General features: G+C 45.2%; 1 protein-coding gene across 15 annotated transcripts in view; it reads right to left on the reverse strand.

Moving 5' to 3' along the window:
* The window catches only part of LOC121539579 (gephyrin), a 110,472-nt gene that overhangs the window by 12,390 nt on the left and 74,789 nt on the right, over positions 1-23,293 (reverse strand). For 5 of the 15 annotated variants that reach the window (XM_045205599.1, XM_041848180.2, XM_041848179.2 and 2 more), the window contains 6 exons: positions 9,890-9,931; positions 8,595-8,669; positions 6,957-7,022; positions 3,298-3,340; positions 2,748-2,885; positions 2,246-2,290 (listed from right to left, as the gene is read on the reverse strand). In XM_045205599.1, coding sequence (XP_045061534.1) covers positions 2,246-2,290; positions 2,748-2,885; positions 3,298-3,340; positions 6,957-7,022; positions 8,595-8,669; positions 9,890-9,931 — 409 coding nt within the window. The remainder of the gene's footprint in view (positions 1-2,245; positions 2,291-2,747; positions 2,886-3,297; positions 3,341-6,956; positions 7,023-8,594; positions 8,670-9,889; positions 9,932-23,293) is intronic. The other 10 variants (XM_041848192.2, XM_041848193.2, XM_041848191.2 and 7 more) reach the window with 6 other exon arrangements.

The raw sequence follows: 23,293 nt of genomic DNA on the forward strand, positions 1-23,293 counted from the left end.
GGACACTGCTCTCAGTTAAGTGTTGGCGGAGAAAACAAGACGATGGATGGAGACAGAAATTAAATATGGACCTGGTTTTCATTCTGGACTTGTGCATATTATGGATTCATGTTATGTACAGCGGCTTGCGAAAGTATTCACCGCCCTTGGCATCTTTCCTATTTTGTTGCATTACAACCTGGAATTAAAATAGATTTTTTGGGGGTTTGTATCATTTGATTTACACAACATGCCTACCACTTTGAAGATGCTAAATATTTTTTATTGTGAAACAAACAAGAAATAAGACAAAAAAACAGAAAGCATAACTATTCACCCCCCCAAAGTCAATACTTTGTAGAGCCACCTTTTGCAGCAATTATAGCTGCAAGTCTCTTGGGGTATGTCTTGGGGTATAAGCTTGGCACATCTAGCCACTGGGATTTTTGCCCATTCTTCAAGGCAAAACTGCTCCAGCTCCTTCAAGTTGGATGGGTTCCACTGGTGTACAGCAATCTTTAAGTCATACCACAGATTCTCAATTGGATTGAGGTCTGGGCTTTGACTAGGCCATTCCAAGACATTTAAATGTTTCCCCTTAAACCACTCGAGTGTTGCTTTAGCGGTATGCTTAGGGTCATTGTCCTGCTTGAAGGTGAACCTCTGTCCCAGTCTCAAATCTCTGGAAGACTGAAACAGGTTTCCCTCAAGAATTTCCCTGTATTTAGCGCAATCCATCATTCCTTGAATTCTGACCAGTTTCCCAGTCCCTGCCGATGAAAAACAACCCCACAGCATGATGCTGCCACCACCATCCTTCACTGTGGGGATGGTGTTCTCTGGGTGATGAGAGGTGTTGGGTCTGCGCCAGACATAGTGTTTTCCTTGATGGCCAAAAAGCTCAGTTTTAGTCTCATCTGACCAGAGTACCAGCTTCCATATGTTTGAGGAGTCTCCCACATGCCTTTTGGCGAACACCAAGCGTGTTTGCTTATTTCTTTCTTTAAGCAATGGCTTTTTTCTGGCCACTCTTCCGTAAAACCCAGCTCTGTGGAGTGTACGGCTTAAAGTGGTCCTATGGACAGATACTCCAATCTCCGCTGTGGAGCTTTGCAGCTCCTTCAGGGTTATCTTTGGTCTCTTTGTTGCCTCTCTGATTAATGCCCTCCTTGCCTGGTCCGTGAGTTTTGATGGGCGGGCCTCTCTTGGCAGGTTTGTTGTGGTGCCATATTCTTTCAATTCTTTAATAATGGATTCAATGGTGCTCCGTGGGATGTTTAAAGTTTTGGATATTTTTTTTATAACCCAACCCTGATCTGTACTTCTCCACAACTTTGTCCCTGACCTGTTTGGAGAGTTCCTTGCTATTCATGGTGCCGCTTGCTTGGTGGTGCCCCTTGCTTAGTGGTGTTGCAGACTCTGGGGCCTTTCAGAACAGATGTATATATACACTGAGATCATGTGACACTTAGATTGCACACAGGTGGACTTTATTTAACTAATTATGTGACTTCTGAAGGTAATTGGTTGCACCAGATCTTATTTAGGGACTTCATAGCAAAGGGGGTGAATACATATGCATGCACCTCTTTTCTGTTATTTATTTATTATAATTTTTTTAAACAAGTTATTTTTTACATTTCACTTCACCAATTTGGACTATTTTGTGTACGTCCATTACATGAAATCCAAATAAAAATATATTTAAATTACAGGTTATAGTGCAACAAAATTGGAAAAATGCCAAGGAGGATGAATACTTTGCAAGACACTGTATGGGTGACAATGCTCTGTATTCTAGAGAGCCATGGGCCAATTCTACCTGAAGCTAGCTTCCCCAACTCTATGCATGGTGTAGAATGTACTGCCAAGTCTTTGAAAACTACAGATTACTTGGTGTAAACAAGCAGCCTAAGCACCTAAAGTTGACCTATGTGAAGTCAAAACCTGGACCATCAATGTGGGGTCTAGGGACTCCCTTGGTATTTTGTATTTTATTAGGATCCCCATGAGGTGTTGCGAAAGCCGCAGCTCCTCTTCCTGGGGTCCACACAAAACATGAACCATTACATAATACTGAACATGAATAGACAAGAACAGCTCAAGGACAGAACTACATACCCTTGGCCAAAGGTCTGGATGGTTAGGAGGTGTATGCAACAGTCAAGAGGTGTGTGCTGTTTATTGGCTTGCAAAGCAATCAATCAATCAACAATCAAGCCAATGAAACATGAGAACAGGCAGGTAGGCGGGGACTCAGACAGACCGATAGACAGGGTGGAATGGAGAGCATCTGGGTCAGGTGGAACAGCTGTTGGAACAGAAACATCATGACACACATATGATACAGACAGACAGTACTACAGACTGTAGGTAAAGGGAACTACAGACAGAGGGTCAGGGGTATAGAGAGGGTATGGAGTCAACAGCCATACAGAACAACTACAGACAGTAGTGAAGGCCGAGTGTGCGGTATGACTGATGATAGGGATCGAAAGAAAGGCATGTCCAGTGACGCGGGGATGACTGAGCTTTCTGTCCGTCTGTTGCTCGGTCTGTCCGTTTGTCTGTCTTTCCGTCCGTTGGTCTGTCTGTCCCTCCACCCGCCTGTCTCTCAGTCAGTCAGTCTATCTATCTGTCTGTCTTTCCGTCTCTCTGTCGGTCCGTTCATCTGTGTTTTTGTCTGTCCGGCCGCCAATCCTCCTACTTGTCTCTGTCGGTCTGTCCGTCCCTTTCTCTCTGTCAGTCAGTCCGTCCGTTTGACCCACCTCTGTAGTTGATGATCTCAGTGCCGAGCACGGGGGTCATCTCCAGTACAGTGATGAAGGCCTTGTCCATGGAGGTGAGGGGGAAGGGAGACATGCGGTGCCGGCGAGCCACCTTGGTGATGTCCACCGCACTGTGACCTGATGGACAGAGAGAGCGAGACAGGAGAAAGGTCAAAGGAGTGTGATGGAGAGGATAGTCGTCTTTCACCATCACACACACAAACACGCATGTGAGAACATTCACGCATACAACCCCATCACACAGTCATAGTAAGTAAAACTTTTCTTAAATGAAGCAGCTATCAGCAAAGTCAGTGCTAGAAAGAAAAGCCAAGTGCAAGTGTTCGTGCTAGAAAGGTAAGAGTCTTTCACTCTCAACTTTTGTGAAGACAACTCGTTTTTTCTCCTGAGTTTTATTAGGTATAAATAATTGAAACCAAAATTGTGATAATCTTTAAATAATCGAACCGACCTCAAAAAGCACTAATCGCTTGGCACTAACACACACATACACACACTCTCACAGAAAATTCTCAATCAAATAACTTACTAGCTCTCAGGATGTTCTCTTTGCTGCCACACCGTGATTGAACCTACATATATAGAGAGAAATGGTTGAGGTGAGACCACAATGGGAATAGCAGCCTCTGTCCAACAAGGATAAAAGCATTCCACACTGGCTCTAACATATTGGAATGACCATATACATTCTACACATCCATCAACTTCTAATGCATAACATAAGGACAATCACAATCAAAACAATCCTCAGAACATGAATGGCAATAAATAAATCGATAAGATGAGGATCCCTTAGGCCAAGGATAGTGGATTAGTCTCACTGAGCAGAACATGTGTATGGGGTAGGTGGGTGGGGAGGTGGGAATGTTTAAGGGGCACTGCTTCATTGGATTGTACCCCATGTGGGCTTAGGTTTGGCTTAGAGTTGGTTTGGGAAGAGGTGGGATTCGCTTCACATCCCAGTACAGCTGTCTTCTACAGGTGTTTATATAGAACACTGTCTGCAGGACGTAGGAACCCCTAGCTGGAATCTCTGAGACCCAATGCCCCTGGCCTAAAAGGTGAGTGGCACATGAGCTAGCTAAGGTCTGGTGGAACAGAGACAGAGACCCTCTCTACCACAGTACGACCAAGATTAAATCAACCAACCAACCACAACTCAAAAAAGGACCAACACTACTGATGACACACCAACGCAGTCAAAAACACTGACAGAAAGAGAGAGAGAGAGAGAGAGGGGGGTAGGGAGGGATGACAGTGAGGAGACACAGCATGGTCCTACAGCCCACACGAACAAAAGCGAGAGACCAGAACTACATGGCATCTTAATGGAGAAAAGAACAGAGGATGAGCAGAGAAAAAAACTACTAGAGAACGGAACGGAACTGATAATCCACAGATTCCACCACCACACCATACAGCTACTCAAAAAAGGAGAGAATGTACAGTGAGGGAAAAAAGTATTTGATCCCCTGCTGATTTTGTACGTTTGCCCACTGACAAAGAAATGATCAGTCTATAATTTTAATGGTAGGTTTATTTGAACAGTGAGAGACAGAATAACAACAAAAAAATCCAGAAAAACGCATGTCAAAAATGTTATAAATTGATTTGCATTTTAATGAGGGAAATAAGTATTTGACCCCCTCTCAATCAGAAAGATTTCTGGCTCCCAGGTGTATTTATACAGGTAACGAGCTGAGATTAGGAGCACACTCTTAAAGAGAGTGCTCCTAATCTCAGCTTGTTACCTGTATAAAAGACACCTTCCGCACGCTTGTGCATGGTAGCAGAGAGAACAGTCTATGACTAGGGTGGCTGGAGTCTTTGACAATTTTGAGGGCCTTCCTCTGACACCGCCTGGTATAGAGGTCTTGGATGGCAGGGAGCTTTGCCCCAGTGATGTACTGGGCCGTACGCACTACCCTCTGTAGTGCCTTGCGGTCAGAGGCCAAGCAGTTGCCATACCAGGCGGTGATGCAACCAGTCAGGATGCTCTCGATGGTGCAGCTGTAGAAATTTTTTTGAGGATCTGAGGACCCATGCCAAATCTTTTTAGTCTCCTGAGGGGAATAGGCTTTGTCGTGCCCTCTTCACGACTGTCTTGGTGTGCTTGGACCATGATAGTTCGTTGGTGATGTGGACACCAAGGAACTTGAAGCTCTCAACCTGTTCCACTACAGCCCCGTCGATGAGAATGGGGCGTGCTCAGTCCTCTTTTTTTCCTGTAGTCCACAATCATCTCCTTTGTCTTGGTCACGTTGAGGGAGAGGTTGTTGTCCTGGCACCACACGGCCAGATCTCTGACCTCCCTCCCTATAGGCTGTCTCATCGTTGTCGGTGATCAGGCCTACCACTGTTGTGTCGTCGGCAAACTTAATGATGGTGTTGGAGTCGTGCCTGGCCATGCAGTCATGGGTGAACAGAGAGTACAGGAGGGGACTGAGCACGCACCCCTGAGGGGGCCCCCGTGTTGAGGATCAGTGTGGCAGATGTGTTGTTACCTACCCTTACCACCTGGGGGCGGCCCGTCAGGAAGTCCAGGATCCAGTTGCAGAGGGAGGTGTTTAGTCCCAGGATCCTTAGCTTAGTGATGAGCTTAGAGGGCACTATGGTGTTGAATGCTGAGCTGTAGTCAATGAATAGCATTCTCACGTAGGTGTTCCTCTTGTCCAGGTGGGAAAGGGCAGTGTGGAGTGCGATAGAGATTGCATCATCTGTGGATCTGTTGGGGCGGTATGCAAATTGGAGTGGGTTAGGGTTGGGATTATGCTGTTGCATGTGAGCATGAGCATTTATAGCATTTAATGGCTCAATCAATCAGATTCCAAACTCTCCACCATGGCCAAGACCAAAGAGCTCTCCAAGGATGTCAGGGACAAGATTGTAGACCTACACAAGGCTGGAATGGGCTACAAGACTATCGCCAAGCAGCTTGGTGAGAAGGTGATAACAGTTGGTGCGATTATTCGCAAATGAAAGAAACACAAAAGACTGTCAATCTCCCTCGGCCTGGGGCTCCATGCAAGATCTCACCTCGTGGAGTTGCAATGATCATGAAAACGGTGAGGAATCAGCCCAGAACTACACGGGAGGATCTTGTCAATGATCTCAAGGCAGCTGGGACCATAGTCACCAAGAAAACAATTGGTAACACACTATGCCGTGAAGGACTGAAATCTTTCAGGGCCCGCAAGGTCCCCCTGCTCAAGAAAGCACATATACAGGCCCGTCTGAAGTTTGCCAATGAACATCTGAATGATTCAGAGGAGAACTGGGTGAAAGTGTTGTGGTCAGATGAAACCAAAATCGAGCTCTTTGGAATCAACTCAACTCGCCGTGTTTGGAGGAGGAGGAATGCTGCCTATGACCCCAAGAACACCATCCCCACCGTCAAACATGGAGGTGGAAACATTATGCTTTGTGGGTGTTTTCTGCTAAAAGGACAGGACAACTTCACCGCATCAAAGGGACGATGGACGGGGCCATGTACCGTCAAATCTTGGGTGAGAACCTCCTTCCCTCAGCCAGGGCATTGAAAATGGGTCGTGGATGATGGGTATTCCAGCATGACAATGAACCAAAACACACGGCCAAGGCAACAAAGGAGTGGCTCAAGAAGAAACACATTAAGGTCCTGGAGTGGCCTAGCCAGTCTCCAGACCTTAATCCCATAGAAAATCTGTGGAGGGAGCTGAAGGTTCAAGTTGCCAAACGTCAGCCTCGAAACCTTAATGAATTGGAGAAGATCTGCAAAGAGGAGTGGAACACAATCCCTCCTGAGATGTGTGCAAACCTGGTGGCCAACTACAAGAAACGTCTGACCTCTGTGATTGCCAACAAGGGTTTTGCCAACAAGTACTAAGTCATTTTTTGCAGAGGGGTCAAATACTTATTTCCCTCATTACAATGCAAATCAATTTATAACATTTTTGACATGCGTTTTTCTGGATTTTTTTGTTGTTATTCTGTCTCTCACTGTTCAAATAAACCTACCATTAAAATTATAGACTGATCATGTCTTTGTCAGTGGACAAACGTACAAAATCAGCAGGGGATCAAATACTTTTTTCCCTCACTGTATGTTAGAATAATAAATAGATTGCTACTGAGGACAGAGTGAGTGATAGAAAGAAGAGAGAGACAGAGAGAGAGAGAGAGAAAGACGGGGGGGGTGGGGGTAGTTACTCGCGAGTCGTAGGTCCTGCTATGGCCTCTGCGGTCCTCGTTGAGCCCCTCCAACCTAGAGTGGAGCTACATTACAGTAGCGTATGGACAGGACAGCACATGACAGAGACAAGAGTTTTACAACAGACAGACAGAGCAGAGGAACGCTAGGAAACAGTAGCTACAAGTCATCAGCAGTTTAAGGCTCGGTAACCCACCAGGGTAGGAATAAACTCATCTATAACCCAACTAGAGGTCGTCAAGTTCTAGAGTTGACGGAGCGGATGAAGTGATAAAAAGAATGAGAGAACACAGAACGATGTGGGCTCAGCGTGAAGAAGGAAGACTGAGCAGGTGCAACACACCGTTACTGAAACTAACCCGTCTAAACACATTTCAAAACAGATGCACGGTAAGACATTGAGCAGTACTGACTCGGGTAATGGTGGGGGTGGTGGTGGAGGGTATATTTAGTAGAACCACCTGGCATCATGTTTTGTTGAACAGGTCTGTACAGTACACCCATCTTAGTATCATAAGTGGAAGGGAAATAATGGTCGTGCAGGCAACAAAACAAAGGCTAGCAGTGAGATGAGGTGAAGGTTGGGGAAATGGGCTATGGAGGATTCTGTCAACATTGGCCTTCTGTAATACTATGGATCAACCCGCCTAGGCTGGAGATAAACAGGCTAGACAACATAAATAATAGTAAGGCAGGAGCTCAGCTCCCCTTAAGCACTCAACCTAAACAACAACATTGCATTAGACAAACAACAGCGACTACACAGATGGATGAGAGATCATCACAATAGCTAGACACACACACACACACACACACACACACACACACACACACACACACACACACACACACACACACACACACACACACACACACACACACACACTCCAATGAGCAGATACGTAGGCAGCCAGCTGCCTTATGTTCAGGCAGTCTCGTCTGCCTTTACCATGACAACGGTCTCACAGGAACATGACAAGTGGAAGGAACATAGTCACTCGCTTCACTGTGTGGTCGCTGATGCTCTCCATCTGCCAGCACTGGGTCTCTCTCTCCCTTTCTCCTCTCTCTCTCTCTCTCTTCTCTTCCATCTTTCTTCCGCTGCTCATTATGCCAACACCAGACGTCATGAATGAAACAGTGAGGCGAACAGAGAAGGGAAGGATCGGGTGAATAATTGAATGAATAATTGAATGAATAAATGACTGAGTGAATAAATGAATGAAGAGGAAGGAAATATGATTTTTGTCTTCGCCAGATGCTGCAAAAGATACTGATAAACAGACACAGTGACAGTACACACACACACACCCCCACCCTGTCCACGTCCACATTAAGTCATCAAGATGAGATGAGATGTGAAGCAGAAACAGATGATGTTCATGTTGATGAATGCCAATGAGGACTCTGATTACTGGGGACTAAAAGAAAGACATGACGGCCCAATAAAAATAAAAAATACTAGGTGATTACCCAATCAGAGGGATCGATCACAGCCTGTGGGCCAGGATAGCAATAGTGCTAAATGCCCTCTAGTGATAAAGGGAGCCTGTCACAGACCTGAGATGACAGGAGGCCTTTCTGATGGCCCTGAGAGTGGTGTGTGTGTGTGTGTGTGTGTGTGTGTAACCATTTACCTGGTCCAAGGTAGAGTACCTAGACTGGAGCGTGATGACCTCATCCAGGTGAGCCCTGAACTCTCTCCGTGCGGCCTGGAGAAAGCCACAGGACAGTCACTCACCTGGTCCACACACACACGGCTCATACTTTCAAACATTAAACAAACACGGACAACCATGCCAAATATACACACACACACACACACACACACACACACACACACACACCTCCAATTCCCACTTGTCCAGACACACACTGGTCAAACCCACTACAAAGCAAGCACACCTGCTGAGACTGATGAGAGATGAAAGAGAGACTACACAGGTAATGACTGACTGCAATGAACTAGTAACAATTAGCCAAACAAACAAAGACAAATCAAACATGAAAAAACGCCCTGAACCGTATGGATATGAACCTACTTTATACATTAACTATCATTGACTCAGCAGCAAGGAAAACAAAACAAACGTTGTGGTGTCTCAATGCACACAAAGCAAAAGACCATGGTTACTCATCCCATGGTTCTAATGGTAGTGTGACGATTAGGACAGGAGGGTATTTTTTAAAGTATTGTTCTAAGAGTGGATTAGATTTAAAGCCTAAGGAACCAAAGAGTGAGGCTGCCTTCCAAATGGCCCCCTATTCCCTATGGGCCATGGTGAAAAGTAGTGCACCATAAAGGGAATAGGGTGCCATTTGGGACGCAGTCAGGGAGGGTTTATAATGAAGAGAAGTTCAGAGATTGACTCTGTCTCTCCTACAGCTACACTTTGTGTGTGTGTGTGTGTGTGTGTGCCGCAGCCGAGTGTGTGTGTGACAGATACTCCAGCTCAGAGCAGGAGGTCATCAGTTCGCACGACACTGAGGGGCTTTAGAACAAGGGAAGGATAAAAAAGATACATCGAAAAATTATGAATAATGACGTTCTACAATAATAAAAGAAAAAGGGTTGAAAAATAAACACACGGGTCAAACAAACAACATTTAGCCGGTAAACTTAAAAACTCAAGAAATACCCTACAACAACACAACAAAATAACACTTTAAAACCTTATATAGAGTATCTCCAGATTTATAAACTCTTTGGTCATCAGTGAGATGCATGCCTGTTTGAGAGGTTGGGGGGATTACAGTAAGGGGAGAGGAGGGGAGAGGCAGGTGGAAGGATAGCGAGAGGGGACGACAGGAGGAAAGGATGGTGGGTCTCGAAGGAAGCAGGAACGAGGGTATCCGATGGAGGAAGGGAGATAGAAATGTGGATGGGGTGATTGCCACGGCGACGCAGGAAGATTGACACATGCTGAGGTACCTCAGAGACACTATAAGTGGATGAGCAGGAGGGGAGCCGGGCCTAGGGACGGTGCCGTGGGAGACAGCGAGAAGGGGGAGAGGGAGAGAAAGGGGAAAGAAGAGGTGAGGAAAATAGGGGAAGAGGGGAAAGGAGGGAGGGAGAAGAGAACAGGATTAACACACAGCAGCCAGTGGCAGCCGCAGGCAGGGCGAGGCAGGAGAGGGAGGACAGACTAAACAGTGCCCCTACTGGGCTGGTGGACAACAGTTGCATCTCACACTGGCCCTGGACACAAATACAAGGCAAGAAGAGGCCCAGTTCAAATGTTGACAGTCAAACAGGAGTTTTGTCCAATGGTTACACACTCCCACCCCTACTCTACTGTACATACAACAAGACGGAGCGCTATCCTCACAGAGTTAAGTTCGAATTTCAATCCAAAGATGCCTGGACTAATACTATGATAAAGAAAGCAAAACCCAGCTCAGTAACAGAGACATCTGCTATTGTTATTATTACATGTGAAAACCGCAATGAGAGTTGTGTCACGCTGGCAAATCAAATGGGCTGCTAAAAGAACAACTGCAGAAGAGGAGTATTGACTTCGTAATGGAGGATGAGAATAGTGCTAAAACAGCATACCAGATGGGATGGGGTCTCACACACGCACAAAAGGTCTAATAGGGGGTGCTTATATTGGTCCTGTTTCACTGCATGTACAAGTGGGTAACCTGTACGAGTATGAGGTGTGAAATGGAGAGTGGGGTCACGGCCGGGGATCAGACATTATTGATGGCCACCCTGGAGCAATTAGGATTAAGTGCCTTGCTCAAGGGCAGATAGACCGATTTTTCACCTTGTGGCCTCGGGGAATTCGAACTAGCAACCTTTCGGTTAATGGCCTGACTAGGCTACCTACCTAACTCACACACAGACACACACAGACACACACACACACACACACACACGGAATGACACTTTTAGAAAGGGAAGGCGTTATCACACACGTTGCTTGGGTTGGGCTTAAGTTTTGTCAGTTTATTCACGTATGAGTCAGGTGGCTCCACATGCACCTTTTCACCTCTTGTTACTGATGTGTACGACTCAGTGATGTGTGCACGCGTATCTCTACAACAACCATAGCGTCCCTGTGGTTCTCCTTGAGCTGACCTCAGACTCCTGCTCCAATCATCAATCAACGTCTAAAGGGTGTGTGTGTGTGTGTGTGTATTATAGGGGGGCGGGGGGTGCAAGGACAAATCAATGGACATTTATTACAGAGACAAGTGGGTAGGATTGTCATGGGACTGCTGCTCAATACTGATTGTTCATAGTACACAAACACAAACACACACACACACACACACACACACACACACACACACACACACACACACACACACACACACACACACACACACACACACACACACACACACGCAAGCACAAACATACCAACCAATGTTATACTGAACAAAAATATAAAAGCAACATGTAAAGTGTTGGTCTCATGTTTCATGAGCTGAAATAAAAGATCCCAGAAATGTTCCATACGCACAAAAAGCTTATTTCTCTCTAATGTTGTGCACAAATTTGTTTACATCCCTGTTAGTGAGCTTTTCTCCTTTGCCAAGATAATCCATCCACCTGACAGGTGTGGCATTTCAAGAAGCTTATTAACCAGCATGATCATTACACAGGTGCACCTTCTGCTGGGGACAATAAAAGGCCACTCTAAAATGTGCAGTTTTGTCACACAACACAATGTGTCACGCTGCATGAGGCAAATGGTGGTCACACCAGATACTGACTGGTTTTCTGATCCATGCCCCTACCTGTTTTTTAAGGTATATGTGGCCTACAGATGCATATCTGTATTCCCAGTCATGTGACATCCATAGATTAGGCCCTCATGAATTTATATCAATTGACTGATTTCCTTATATGAACTGTAACTCAGTAAAGTCTTTGAAATTATTACGTTTATATTTTTGTTCAGTATAATTATTACCATGACTGTTGTTGTATGAAATTATTATATGTTTCTGTTAACACGAGGGAAACAAAGGCTTGGGAAATGGATATTCTCCCACAGTTAGCCTTATTTATCTGCAGTGCTGTAAATCAGGTCTGGACAGTCGCCAGGTGTGTGTGTGTGTGTGTATACCCTTAAGCTTAGCAGTGTGATACCTGGATAGAACCAAGTTGATTATAACCCTCTCTCCAGCCCATCCAGAGCTGGCAGTGTTGTTCGACACAGCCAAGTGCATAGTAGTGTAAAGCATAGCCAACCTCAATCTGTGGCATGGCATCGCCCACTCTATAGCTAGATTAGGTTGGCGCACACACACACACCTCAGCAGATGCCTCACACACACACACAAACACTTCACCACACACACACACGCGTAGCATCCAGCCGGAAGTGCACGGCCTCTGGGTAAAACAGAAGCTCCTGTTCCTGTTACTCTCCCTCTCCTATATGTTCTCCCGCTCTTATCACCCTCCATCTCCCTCTTCCACCTCATCTGTCCTGAATGCTGTGCCTCACTCCTAATCGCGTTATGCATGTCCTTTATCCATGTGTACAGCTCAGACCCAGAGCCAGCTGCCCGTACACCCACTCCTCCCCAGAGGGCACCACTCTGGAGGCACGCAGAACCTCTCCTCACCCCAGCCTCAACTGGCCTCACCCCAGCCTCACCCCTCCTCACCCCAGCCTCACCGCTCCTCACCCCAGCCTCACCGCTCCTCACCCCAGCCTCACCGCTCCTCACCGCTCCTCACCCCAGCCTCACCGCTCCTCACCGCTCCACACCCAGCATCACCCCTACTCACCCAGCCTCACCCCTCCTCACCCATCTTCACCCCAGGAAGAGGGTGGAAGGAGACACACACACAGACACACTGCCCCTCTGTGGAGTTGACTAGAGCCAAACAACCCTCTACCACTGTAACTGGACTGAAAGTGAATTATAAACATTATGAAACAGTCCTTGAGTTCTGTTGCGCTGAATATGGGTGATGCTGTCTAACTCTCGCTCCATGTTACAGAGGGGAAACTATTATGGTGACGAGGCACTACAACCGTTACACAGAGAGAGCGAGGGAGAACCTTAGGTTGCTCTGACTAGTAAACAACCTTGCACAATAGCCATCTCTTACTAATGTTGAACTGCTCTCAACAGCACTGACAAGACACTAAGCTTCACCTGGATGAAGCTACAGCACAGTAACAGTAGCATCCAAGTCCTGGCTTTCTGCCAACTCCACATCTAGGAACAGCAGCAAGACAGCATTATCACCTGAGGCCAACATCTGAGACCATGTAATCTAAAACCACTGTATCTAATACAGTACTCCCAGTCCAGTTGTTTCCTATTGAGAGAATGGCATGCCTTCTAATCAGATTCAAAACTCACTCAGACCTTTTCACTGAAGAATATGTTTGTTTTATATGATTGTGATTTGCTTTTAGTGTATTGGTGTGTATATTGATGTGTATTGTGTATATAGATGTGTATTGTGTATATTGCTGTGTTTTGTGTATATTGATGTGTATGTTCATCTGTAAAAAAATACCTTTGTCTCAGCATGACTCCCTGTCAAAATAACGGTTAAATAAAACATTTAAAACATACCTTTTATGTGATAGCTAGCTACAGGTTTCAGCAAGCCTAGATAAGCAATGCTACTGTGTGCTAGTATAACCCAGCAAGAGTAGCTGCTGCATCAGCAACAGCTAAATATGGAGATGTGAGTGGTAGCTAGCTAATTGAAAACAGTATAGTACAAACTGAGCTATAGTACACTTTTTACACAGTCAAAACACAAACCTTGACAAACAAACACACACACACACGTAATACACCAACTACTCACAAAGAGCCACAATCTCCCCATCCCCTCTAACACACACAAAAACAATAACCCTTCTTTACCCTCTAACACATGCAGAAAGAGCCACCAAAACACAAAACCCCAGTCAGTCAGTCAGTCAGGAGAGAAGAGACAGGCTGCTTACCATGCTTTATTCTGCTTCTGAGTAAGAAGATGTAGTCTCCCACACGTTCACTGGCACACACACACACACACAACTACACCACACACAGGCTCAGAGAGGAAGGGAGTGAGAGTGAGAGAGATGAGGCAGCAGAGAAGGCAGAGAGAGCACAGCAGGCGAAGTGAGAGAGTGGGAGAGAGAGAAAGACTGTAGGATGGGGAGAAAAAGAGGGGGAGTGAGGGAGCATGGAGAAAAGACACAGATAGAGAAAATGAGAGAGAAAGAGAGAGCAGTGAGAAAGAGCGAGAGAGAACGAGAGAGAGAAAGAGAGAGGAGGAAGATGAGTGGCCATCAGGAGCTAGGAGCTAATTCTGGACGTGGCTGTAGCAGCCGTATGCTGGCATGTGTGTGTGTCGTCTTGTGTCCTCTGGTGTATGTCAGTACTGATGTGTAATGCCTGCAACCCATCCTCTGTTTGTCAGGGCAGAAAGAAAGGAGCTTAAGTAGGTTAGACAGACACTCTACTGTCCTTTACAATTCACTGCTTTAAACAGAGACAACAGCAAGAGCATGGGGAGAGGAAAGGAGGGGTGACAAAGAGAGAACGAGAGAGAAAACAGAGAAAAAGAGAGAGACAAAGGTCATATATGTGACTCACTGCCTCGATTCGGTCTTATGTAGCAGAAATTGAAGTTGTGTTTTTTACATTGGATAAAAGTGGAGACTCAGAGCTAGAAAATGTTATATCATAAACTGCAGTTGAGAAACAATGGGAAAGTAATTCTACTTTGAAATTGATAAACTTGTAACCCCACTCTTGAGAAAATGGCCCTTGAATGTTTTGGTACACCTACTGGAGAGCTCTTCCTTGTCTACACCCATTCAGCATAGTTCACACCCTCTTAAGCCTTAGCCCCACCCATTTCTTTAAGGAGGTAAGGAAAAACTCCAAGTAAAATGACACTATCTTGTCCTTGGCCTATTTCCTAATCTGAATTTAGTGCAGGTTATGTTGTTCTTCAAATTACCGTCTCTGGTAAACACACACTATATCAAATAAAATGTAACTTTAATTGTCACATGCACAGGACACAGAAGGTGTAAATGGTACAGTGAAATGGTTACTTGCATATTTGCATAGTAGCAATATCAAAAACAGAAAGTGCCCAGATAAAACTATTTTATAAATATTAGATGACGGTTACCCAGACACACTTCTCTGAATTAATGGGACATGTGAAACAAATGCTATAACCCCTAGCCACATCTTGCTAAGTGGAAGGGTCTCTACAGAAGGTGTAAACGGTACAGTGAAATTGTTACTTGCATATTTGCTAAGTCAATATCAAAAATAGAAAGTGTCAATATACAGTACCAATCAAAGGTTTGGACACCTACTCATTTAAAGTGTTTTTCTTTATTTTCTACATTGTAGAATAATAGTGAAGACATCAAAACCATGAAATAACACATATGGAATCACGTAGTAACCAAAAAAGTGTTAAACAAATACAAATATATTTTATATTTGAGATTCTTCAAATAGCCACCCTTTGCCTTGATGACAGCTTTGCACACTCTTGGCATTCTCTCAACCAGCTTCATGAGGTAGTCACTTGGAATGCATTTCAATTAACAGGTGTGCCTTCTAAAAAGTTAATTTGTGGAATTTCTTTCCTTCTTAATGCGTTTGAGCCAATCGGTTGTGTTGTGACAAGGTAGGGGGGTATACAGAAGATAGCTATATTTGGTAAAAGACCAAGTCCATATTATGGCAAGAACAGCTCAAATAAGCAAAGAGAAACGACAGTCCATCATTACTTTAAGACATGAAGGTCAGTCAATACAGAACATTTCAAGAACTTTGAAAGTTTCTTCAAGTGCAGTCGCAAAAACCATCAAGCGCTATGATGAAACTGGCTCTCATGAGGACCGCAACAGGAATGGAAGACCCAGAGTTACCTCTGATGCAGAGGATAAGTTCATTAGAGTTACCAGCCTCAGAAATTGCAGCCCAAATAAATGCTTCACAAAGTTCAAGTAACAGACACATCTCAATATCAACTGTTCAGAGGGGACTGTGTGAATCAAGCCTTCATGGTCGAATTGCTGCAAAGAAACCATTACTAAAGGACATCAATAAGAAGAAGGGACCTACTTGGGCCAAGAAACACAAGCAATGGACATTAGACCGGTGGAAATGTGTCCTTTGGTCTGGAGTCCAAATTTGAGATTTTTGGTTCCAACCGCTGTGGGTGTGGGTGAACGGATGATCTCTGCATGTGTATTTCCCACCATAATGCATGGAGGAGGAGGTGTAATGTTGTGGGGGTGCTTTGCTGGTGACACTGTCTGTGATTTATTTAGAATTCAAGGCACACTAAACCAGCATGGCTACCACAGCATTCTGCAGCGATACACCATCCCATCTGGTTTGGGCTTAGTGGGACTATCATTTGTTTTTCAACAGGACAATGACCCAACACACCTCCAGGCTGTGCAAGGGCTATTTTACCAAGAAGGAGAGTGATGGAGTGCTGCATCAGATGACCTGGCTCCACAATCCCCCAACCTCAACCTAATTGAGATGGTTCGGGATGAGTTGGACGGCAGAGTGAAGGAAAAGCAGCCAACAAGTGCTCAGCATATGTGGGAACTCCTTCAAGACTGTTGGAAAAGCATTCCAGGTGAAGCTGGTTGAGAGAATGCCAACAGTGTGCAAAGCTGTCATTAAGGCAAAGGGTGGCTATTTGAAGAATCTCAAATATAAAACACATTTTGATTTGTATAACACTTTTTTGGTTACTATATGATTCCATATGTGTTATTTCATAGTTTTGATGTCTTCACTGTTATTCTACAATGTAAAAAATAGTAAAAATAAAGAAAAACCCTTGAATGAGTAGGTGTGTCCAAACTTTTGACTGGTACTGTGTAAAAAAAGAAACAAAAGTGTCAATGCCAGTAGAGAAAGAACAAAATAATATACAGTATGTACAAGAACAATAACGATATCAGTGATGCTGGTGATAGATAAGGTAGTTCAAGTATATGCATACAATCAGGGGTAAAGTGGCTGAGCAGCAGGATAAAACAAACAAAAAAGTAGCAGCAACGTATGGCGTGTGTGTGTGTGTTAGGAGAGAGTCATGTGAATGTGCATAGAGGCACTGCAGATAGTCCGGATGACTGGGAACTCGCCCCCAGTGATGAACTGGTCCGTCTGCACCACGCATGAACAAGGAAATCTATATTCGGAGAGCCTGTTTCTGTCCTGCCCTTGACTTTGGTGCAGGGCATGTGATGTCCATGGCCTCTTCGTCACAAAACTCCCTGATCTTCTCAAATAAATACGTTTGTCTAGTTGTGTCCAGTCCAGGTGGTGCTTGTACAAGCAGACCATCTTACATTTTATTTTTTACATTTTTAGTCATTTAGCAGACGCTCTTATCCAGAGCGACTTACAGGAGCAATTAGGGTTATGTGCCTTGCTCAAGGGCACATCGACAGATTTTTCACCTAGTCGGCTTGGGGATTAGAACCAGCGACCTTTCGGTTACTGGCACAACGCTCTTAATCACTAAACTACCTGCCGCCCATCTATGGGAGGAAGGATGTTAGCGTTGCGCAGCAGCTGAAACCTGGTCCCGACTGAGTTATATACTGTGCAATCGGAAATAATTAATATCCCTTGACTTTTTCCACATTGTGTTACATTACAGCCTTATTCTAAAATGGATTTTCTTTTTTAAATGTTCCTTATCAATCTACACACAATACCCCATATAATGACCAATTGAAAAAAAATAATAATAATAATTTAGCAAATGTACAAAAAATTAAAAAACTTAAATAGCTTATTTACATAAGTGTTCAGACCCTTTGCTATGAGCCTCGAAATTTAGCACAGTTGCATCCTGTTTCCATTGATCATCTTTGAGATATTTCTATAACATGATTGGAGTCCACCTGTGGTAAATTCAATTGATTGGACATGATTTGGAAAGGCACACACCTGTCAATATAAGGTCCCACAGTTGACAGTGCATGTCAGAGCAGAAACCAAGCCATGAAGTCAAAGGATTGTGTCGAGGCACAGATCTGGGGAAGGGTACCAAAAAATGTCTGCAGCATTGAAGGTCCCCAAGAACACAGTGGCCTCCATCATTCTTAAATTTGTGGTCCTCTGTAGCTCAGCTGGTAGAGCACGGCGCTTGTAACGCCAAGGTAGTGGGTTCGATCCCCGGGACCACCCATACACAAAAATTTATGCACGCATGACTGTAAGTCGCTTTGGATAAAAGCGTCTGCTAAATGGCATATTATTATTATATTATTAAATGGAAGAAGTTTGTAACCACCAAGATTCTTCCTAGAGCTGGCCGACCGGCTAAACTGAGCAATCGGGGGAGAAGGGCCTTGGTCAGGGAGGTGACCAAGAACCCGATGGTCACTCTGACAGAGCTCCAGAGTTCCTCTGTGGAGATGGAAGAACCTTCCAGAAGGACAATCATCTTTGCAGTACTCTACCAATCAGGCCTTTATAGTAGAGTGGCCAGACAGAAGCCACTCCTCAGTAAAAGGCACATGGTAGCCCGCTTGGAGTTTGCCAAAAGGCACCTAAAGACTCTCAGACCATGAGAAACAAGATTCTCTGGTCTGATGAAACCAAGATTGAACTCTTTGGCCTGAATGCCAAGCGTCACGTCTGGAGGAAACCTGGCACCATCCCTAAGGTGAAGCACGGTGGTTGCAGCTTCATGCTGTGGGGATGTTTTTCAGCGGCAGGGACTGGGAGACAAGTCAGGATCAAGGGAAAGATGAACGGAGCAAAGTACAGAGAGATCCTTGATGAAAATCTGCTGCAGAGCGCTCAGGACCTCAGACTGGGGCGAAGGTTCACCTTCCAACAGGACAACGACCCTAAGCACACAGCCAAGACGCAAGAGCGGCTTCGGGACAAGTCTCTGAATGTCCTTGAGTGGCCCAACCAGAACCCAGACTTGAACCTGATCTAACATCTCTGGAGAGACCTAAAAATATCTGTGCAGCGACACTCCCCATCCAACCTGACAGAGCTTGAGAGGATCTGCAGAGAAGAATGGGAGAAACTCCCCAAATACAGGTGTGCCAAGCTTGTAGCGTCATACCCAAGAAGACTTGAGGTGCTTCAACAAAGTACTGAGTAAAGGGTCTGAATACTTATGTAAATGTGATATCATTTTTTTTTTTTTATACATTTGCAAAACTTTCTAAAACCTGTTTTTGCTTTGTCATTATGGGGTATTGTGTGTAGATTGATGAGGGAAAAAACCTATTTAATCAATTTTAGAATTAGGCTGTAACATAACAAAATGTGGGAAAAGTCAAGGGGTCTGAATACTTTCCGAATGCACTGTATTATAGACACAGGAAATAGAGAGATATTCAGAAAGAGAGAGAGCGAGAGAGAGAGAGAAAGATACAGAGAGAAACATATGACAGATGGAGTCCCTTCTCCCTGTATACAGTAGGCTCTAGCCCAGCCATCACATTAGGACTGAGGACTATTCCCCTCCAGTGGACCAGCTGGCTAACACACACACGCACACACAGCTCATGCACATACATACATACACACACACACACACGCACACGCACACGCACACGCACACGCACACACACACACACACACACACACACACACACACACACACACACACACACACACACGCACACACACACACACACACACGCAGGCACACACACACACACGCAGGCACACACGAACAACATACAAATTCAAACACTCACACCAATGTTCCCTTAATTTTTTTGGGCACTGAGCAAATTTCAGGTCTGCTGAGCGCAAACTTGAACATTGTGAAAATTCTGTGCAACTTCCAGCGTGCGTTCACTGTGAACACTGAGGCTGTACCCGCTCTAAGTTACGGTTTTAAACAGTGGCCAAGTAGGCTACTGTGGCTATTTGATCATAATGTAGGCCTACCAGAGTGGCCTACCATCAACAACAATGGACATTTTGCCAAACATTTTAACATGAAATTAGCTGTTATATCATTCAGCTTACAGCAGCAGCCAATTGTGTGGTGTTCAATGTAGGCCTACATTCCATGAGACTTTTGAAAAAAAACATGCAGGGCTTAACATTAACCTGTTTATCTACTTGTCCTTCAGACAAGGAGGAGACAAAATGTTTTGTGTTGTTTGATGCAAGAAACCACAAAATAAAAATCATTATTATTCCCATACCATTATTACAGAGAATCAGACAAATTATGCTACCCTCTGCCTATTGGCTTCTTAGCTTATTCAAGACCATCTCAAAATACAACACTGCCCCTTCAAGACATAAAAAAAGCTCTTTACCTGACTCGCTTTTCAAAGAAGGCTAGAAATGCACACATTTTGTGCTCTTGTAGGAAGCAACCACTCCCCCATTGTTGACTAGAAATTAGCTATAACTGGGCTAATATCTTACTAACTAGCAAAGAATATGAACAAATGTGCACAGGTGGCTACAGGTACTCTCACTTTGATCTCTAAACAAGCGCATCTACTCAGAACCGCTCATGCTGTCCAGTTCAAAGTGAATGGCACAGATAAATATATGGCAAATGGCTATTTGCATATAGGCCTACTGCAGCTCTGATTGGTTATGGCGCACCGGTCTGTGTAGAGTACGGGCCTGAGTTGTGGATGTCAATGCAATAGAATTCTACTCCAATGCGCTCGCTTACAAGACAATTGCACAGTTCGTTTTGCATACTAAGTCTTGCATAGTTCGTTTGGTTTCGGTATGTTGAAAGTAGCTAATATTGCGTTGATTCGAGCACAATTCCCACAGTAAAGGAAACATTGATAGTGTTAACTAAAGGGGAAAACTCTAGAAAGTTGAGTGAAGTTCAATCTCGTGCTTCTCTGCGCGGGCTGATATTTCATCTGCATGGCAGTCCGAGGGGAGCTTAGAGGGAACATTGGCTTACACACATGCACAGACACACACAAAAGTGCACGCTCACACACCCACACAAGTAGCGCACACGCACACACAGCGAGAGCTGTATGGATCTCTCTCGCTATGTCAGTCTCGCTGTGTTTCTGTGCATTGAGAGCTATGCTCCATGTTTGTGCTGTAGCCCATGTGCCTGTGGGGCTCAAAGCACGTGTGTACGTGTGTATGTATGTGTGTGTGTGAGAGCGACAAAGAGAGCGACAGAGAGAGATGACTGTGCCTGAGTGTTAACATATTACCCCAGAGCTAATCACACACACACACACACAGTCATGAATTGCTCACAGCACACGAGCAGCTTATGTAACAGCTTGATGCTGCACTGAGGCAAGGCTGGTTGATATACGTGTGTGTGTGTGCGCGTTTGAGTGTAGCAGTGTTTTTTGAGACAGTGTGTGATACAGGATCAGATGTTTGTGTAGCCAAGGTAGTGACTGTTAGCGCTACATCCCCGCCTTCACACATCATACAGGGTCTGTGGCTGCACAAGGCTGATACTGTAAATATGTAGGATAGAAAGACTCTTTAATCATAGGGTCTGTTTCAGAGTGGGAGACCATGTCCTTCTTTGTCATGCTCATATCTATCTTTCTCTCCAGGTCTCCCTCTCTCTCTCTCTCTCTCCCTTATGGCGCTGACACAGTGTGCAGGGGGGGGTGTTATCCATGCGGAGCGGTCAACAATGCATCCGTGCCTGAGGAAGCCGCTCAGCCGAGGCGGAGAATAGGATTCTGCTCTATTTTTTCAAATCGGTGCCGTCGTTGTTGACCAATCACAGTAGAAAACGTAGCCTGCGTGGTGATACGTCGGAATGTACATCCAACAGCAGGACCAGCTAACTTGCCCACTAATCCATTTTTGGATTAATCATTTGCTGTTGCATGTAAATACGTTTTTATGCATGCTTATGGTGTTATAGCAAAGACAGTACAGTATGAAGATAGGCTAAAATTGCTTCTCCAATAGAAATCCTGATCACACTTGTTGGCGATGTCATGGCGATGTTGGCTAGCTAAACTCGTGTAGAAACACGTCATCGGGTGTCACGAGAATTTTGTTCTCAATGGTTGAAGTCAAACACTTCTTAAATCTTTGAATAATTCCCAGAGGTGTAAATCTCTAGTTTAAATAAATTATACAATGACCCAACTCTGCAATGGTCAGCCTTTATTCATTCAGAGCGCTCTGCAACAAAATGGTCGTACAATCTTTTTATACACACACGTCAGAGGAAAAATCCCACCCCGCTTTAGGCGGGCTGTATTTTTCCACTGTACACATCTTGTAAGCTCACACCTGGGTTTAGCTCACGTGGTTATCCTCTGCTCTCCTGACCATCAGGTCACACACACATACATACACACACACACACACACACACACACACATGTTCCTATCATAGTCTACTCCTTGCTCGGGCAGGCTGCATTTTTTAGTTATCGCTGTTCTCACAATATTCTGCAAGCCTTTTTCACTCCCCCTCCCTGTGTGTTTTTGAAACCTGTCTCCTGTTATTGGTTTCAATCATTTGCACTTCTGCGTTGTCACGCCCTGGCTCTGGGGACACTGTTATGTTGAGCCAGGGTGTGTAATTCTATGTTTGTATTTCTATATTGGCCTGAGTGACTCCCAATCAGAGGCAACGAGTGTCAGCTGGTTGTCTCTGATTGGGAGCCATATTTAACTGTCTGTCTTTCACTTTGTGTTTGTGGTTTCTTGTTCGTGTTGGTTTGTGTTGAAACCATAGACGTCACGTTTTTCGTTTGTTGTTTTTGATCGTGTGATCATTCTATTAATAAATATGTACGCATTCAACGCTGCGCCTTGGTCTCTCCCTGACGATCGTGACAGAATAAACCACCAAGATGTGACCAAGCAGCGTGTCCAGGAGCCATCGCCAGGGAGATCCCTAACAGATCTCCTTCGCCTCCTCGACTGGGTCAAGCCGAGTGAGGAAGAGAAGGGCTTGACATTGTGGCAGAAGGGCGAAAGGCTGGCGAGGGACATGGAGACCTGGTCCACGGGTAGGGGAGACGCCCAGAAAATTTTTAGGGGGGGGCTAACGCCGTGGACGACGGGCCAGCAGGAGACCGCTGCAGAGCGGCCCAGCGGATTGGCAGAGGAGGCCGCCAGGTTACGGGGGCCACTGGTCGAAGAGGGGGTGGAAGATGTAGAGGCACGGCGAGAGGTACTGGCGTGTGTTGCCAGTCCGGTCCGGCCTGTTCCTGATCCCCACGTAGGGCCAGTGGTGTGTGTTCCCAGTACGGTCCGGCCTGTTCCTGCCACTCGCACCAAGTCTACGGTGCGCATCGCCAGCTCGGCCCGGCCCATTCCTGCTCCCCGCACCGAGTCAGTGGTGCGTTTCGTCAGCCCTGTCCGGCCCGTTCCTGCTCTCCGCACCACGT

This window comes from Coregonus clupeaformis, chromosome 20 (genome assembly GCF_020615455.1).
Source record: "Coregonus clupeaformis isolate EN_2021a chromosome 20, ASM2061545v1, whole genome shotgun sequence".
In the NCBI taxonomy this organism is placed as follows: Eukaryota; Metazoa; Chordata; class Actinopteri; order Salmoniformes; family Salmonidae; genus Coregonus; species Coregonus clupeaformis.